General features: G+C 14.3%; 1 protein-coding gene across 1 annotated transcript, besides 6 other annotated features; it reads right to left on the reverse strand. All coding sequences in view use genetic code 6, as the record gives it.

Annotated features, from left to right (window-relative positions):
- Window positions 1-769: 769 nt before the first annotated feature.
- Window positions 770-838: a microsatellite.
- Window positions 794-862: a microsatellite.
- Window positions 863-1,022: 160 nt separating this feature from the next.
- Window positions 1,023-1,088: a microsatellite.
- Window positions 1,027-1,082: a microsatellite.
- An 89-nt stretch (window positions 1,089-1,177) lies between the features above and the next one.
- Window positions 1,178-2,888, reverse strand: IMG5_066590 (hypothetical protein; the record flags this gene model as incomplete). Its single annotated transcript, XM_004036868.1, has 2 exons — window positions 1,178-2,319; window positions 2,378-2,888. The coding sequence occupies 2 exons, from the start codon at window positions 2,886-2,888 to the stop codon at window positions 1,178-1,180; spliced, it is 1,653 nt and encodes a 550-aa protein (XP_004036916.1).
- Window positions 2,889-3,437: 549 nt separating this feature from the next.
- Window positions 3,438-3,471: a microsatellite.
- A 323-nt stretch (window positions 3,472-3,794) lies between these two features.
- Window positions 3,795-3,859: a microsatellite.
- The last annotated feature ends 20 nt before the right edge of the window (window positions 3,860-3,879 follow it).

Here is a 3,879-nt window from a genome sequence, read left to right on the forward strand (position 1 = left end):
TTTTTTTTTGAGTTGTTTTTTTTATTTATTTATTTTTAACCTTTTATATATTTTGATATTTATTTTTATTTTAATTTTATAAAAAAATATGAAAAAAAAATTATTTAGTTTTATATTAATATTTATTTTTTATAAATGTATTTGTATTAAAATATAAAAAAATGGAATTTTTGTTTTGTTTATAAATATATATTTATCAATATAATAATAATGTATAAAGAATATATATATTAATATGATTTAATTTTATATATTTTTTAATAATTATTAATTACTTTAATTACTATTTTTTTTTCTAGTATATGTAGTGATTCTTATATTTGCTTTTTATTTACGAATTTACCAATAAAAAAAAATATAAAAAATAATAGGGATTTCAATATAAAAATATATTATATACATTATTATAAAATTATTAACCTAATAAAAAATATTATATAAACAAATATAATTTTTAACTATTTCAGAGAATTTATTAAATTATAATAATAATTTTAATTAATAAAAATATTATAAACATCATTTTAACATATTAATTTAAATATTATTATAAATTAATTTAAGTATAATTTCTATCTAAATATTTTATTTTTAATTCATATTTTTTTAGAATTAAATTTTAAAAAGACTAATATATTCAATTTTATATCATTTGATATATTTAATTTTATTTCATATTCTTTCATTTCATATTTTTTGTTTTTTTATTTATAATTATATTTAATTTTTTTTTTTTTTTTAATTAATTTTATTATAGATCATTAAATACATATTGTTATAAAAATATATTATTATAATAAATTTATATATGTATATATATTTATACTAATAAATATATATATGTATATATTTATACATAATATTTCATTATTATTATTAATTTATTATTTTAGTATAAATACTCATTAATTTTTAAAAATTTTTGATTATTATTTATATTTTTTACTTTACTTTATTTTGTTTTTTTTATTTTTTGTTTTAATTTTTATTTAAATTTAATTTCAAATATTTGTAAATCATTTTTATATTTTTTTACTATTATTTAAATTTTTTGTGTAATATATTAATTTTTTTAGTAATATTATAATACAAAATATTATCATTTATATATATATATATATATATATACATATTTTTATTATATAGCTATTTTTAACATTATTTTATTATAATAAAATCATTATTGCTTTATTGTTTATTAATTTTTAAATCTTTAACATCTTGGCGAATAATTTTGATCTATTTTTTTCGATATATACATTATGTTATTTTTTTTTTTAATCTTTAACTAACTTCTGTAAATTTTGTAAAAGCGATTATATTTTAATAAAACATTTTAAACATTATTATGTGCCATATAAATATTAAAAATTCTAATAAAATCAAAATGCATTTCTATATCATTTCCTTAAAGACCTTATAAATTATTTTAATTTCTAGTTTATTATATAAACATATTAATAAGTTCTTATTTTTATTTGTTAATATTTTATTAATTATCATCTTAGTTTTATATATCGTAATAGTTTTAATTTTATTATAAAATTTAATTAAGACCTAATTTTGAAGATATTTATCTTTTTAAATTTTTTAAATTACTAGATTTTTTTTTTTAAAATACATTTTGCGTTTATTTTTATTTTTATTAGCCTTGACTATTGTTATATATTTTCTAGACATCAAATTCATTTTCATTTTTTAATTATTCATCATATTAGTCCATAAATTCATCTTATATTCTTACAATTTAATTTTCATCTTAATAAAATTATATATCTTCTTTAATATAATAATATTAGCTAATAGTCGCAAACTTCTATCTGACCATATTTCTTTTGAATTATTTAATAAACTATTACTATTCTTTTAAAAATATATTCAAAACTCTCTGATTTTTCGGTTTATAAAAAAAAAGAGGACAATCTTTAATTAAATGCATATTACTTTTACATGAATAACACATTAATTTATAATCTTCTAAAGAATTATATAAATTTATATTATCTTTCATATTAAAATATGTCTCTCTATCATTCGGATATTAATTTAAAACTTTAATAAATTAATCTAATTCTATATAATGTATAGTTGTTACTCCTATACTCCTTGCACTTGTTTAAGAGTAATAATTTTATGACAAGAATTCATATAAACCAAATATTTGATTTTATCTTAAACGACTAAACTGTTTTATTTCATTCATTATAGAATTGTTATTCTTTTTTCCATTATCCATATATATATCTACAGTTCCTTTTAGAATTAAATATAAACAAGGAATATTATGTTAATCATTTTTCATAATAATCTCGTCTGGTCCTTTTTTATAAAAATAAATAAATATTGAAAATTAAATTTTAATAATAAAAAAAAAAACCGAAATTAATTTCTTTAATAGCATCTGAAAGTGAATCTAGAAATTTCTTGGAAAAATTATTACTAAGAAATTTAATTTTATGAATAGATTTTAGAGCAATTTCATGTTAGATTTCTTTTTTTAAAATTTAACTTAAACCATTTAAAGAATCACTTGGAATTTTATTACTTCTATATCCTTATTCATTCACATACTTAAGATATTTTCTTGCCATTTACTATAATTAAGGATTAACTTCTCTACTTGTCATATAATTGTTTAAATCAATTAATTATAGTCTATAATATTCTTATTTTTCGTTATATTCTCTAAACACATTTTATATATTACTCAAAATATATGCGAAAATTCCTGAAGATAAAATAGCTATAAAAGTTACAAAAAGTTATTCCAAATTATTATTTGGTGTAATATCCCCATACCCAATAGTTCCTATAGTAATTGCGGCAAAATAAACACTATTTACATATTTTGTATAATTATCACTATTTTAGATTTATACTTTATGCATCCAACTTTTTTAGTTTGATTCTATTGAATAATTCCCTATGGCATGCCAACAGCAGGCAAACATATGACATAGGAAAATCACTTAGGATAATAATGTAATTAAAGAAATAATAAAATTATAAGAAGGAGAAAGTTAAAAAGAATCTATTATTCTTTCGATTATTTAATAGAAATTTATAAATTTTAATAAAATGAAAAGCATTTTTATAACATCATATTCTTAAGAATATTAACTACAAACAAAAATATAGGCTGCGATTTCTAATAAATTCCTAAAATTGAAAAAACTGTAGATTATTTTACTCCTTTTTTTCTCTATTACACCTTCGTGGTAATATGCTGTATTCAAAATCATAAAAAAATTAATTAGAAAAGCTATATTACTTAAAAAATCAATAGAAATATTATTAGAATGATATGTATGGAAACTTATTTCGAAAGGAATTTTAACAATATTTATTATTATGAAAATTAAATGAATAAAATCCCACATTAATGAAAATTTTTCATAAGGTAATATTATGGGTATTGGATCTATAATTATTTAAAGAATATTTAATAATTTATAATATATAAAATTTATATATCTAAATAAAATTTTTAATTTTTTCTTAAAATTAATAGTTAGATTTTTAAAATTCTTATTATTTTGTATTTACTACGGTATATATTAATTTTTTGCAAATTTCTTTTACCTTTAATTAATTCTAATTCATCGTATTCTAGTGCTCCTAAATATATAAAAATATATATATAATAAAATAAATATTTTTAATTTATTTTTTATAAATATCTAATATAAAGATTAAAAAAAAAAAAATATATTATATAAAAATATATAAATTTATATATATAATTATACATATATATAATAAAATATATAAAGATAAATAATATAAATATTTTTTATATATATTTATATAAATATAAAATAAATATGTATATACATATTTTATAATATAAAATAAATATTTTTATTTTATTTATAAATA

Source organism: Ichthyophthirius multifiliis (genome assembly GCF_000220395.1).
Source record: "Ichthyophthirius multifiliis unplaced genomic scaffold scaff_1120509250333, whole genome shotgun sequence".
In the NCBI taxonomy this organism is placed as follows: Eukaryota; Ciliophora; class Oligohymenophorea; order Hymenostomatida; genus Ichthyophthirius; species Ichthyophthirius multifiliis.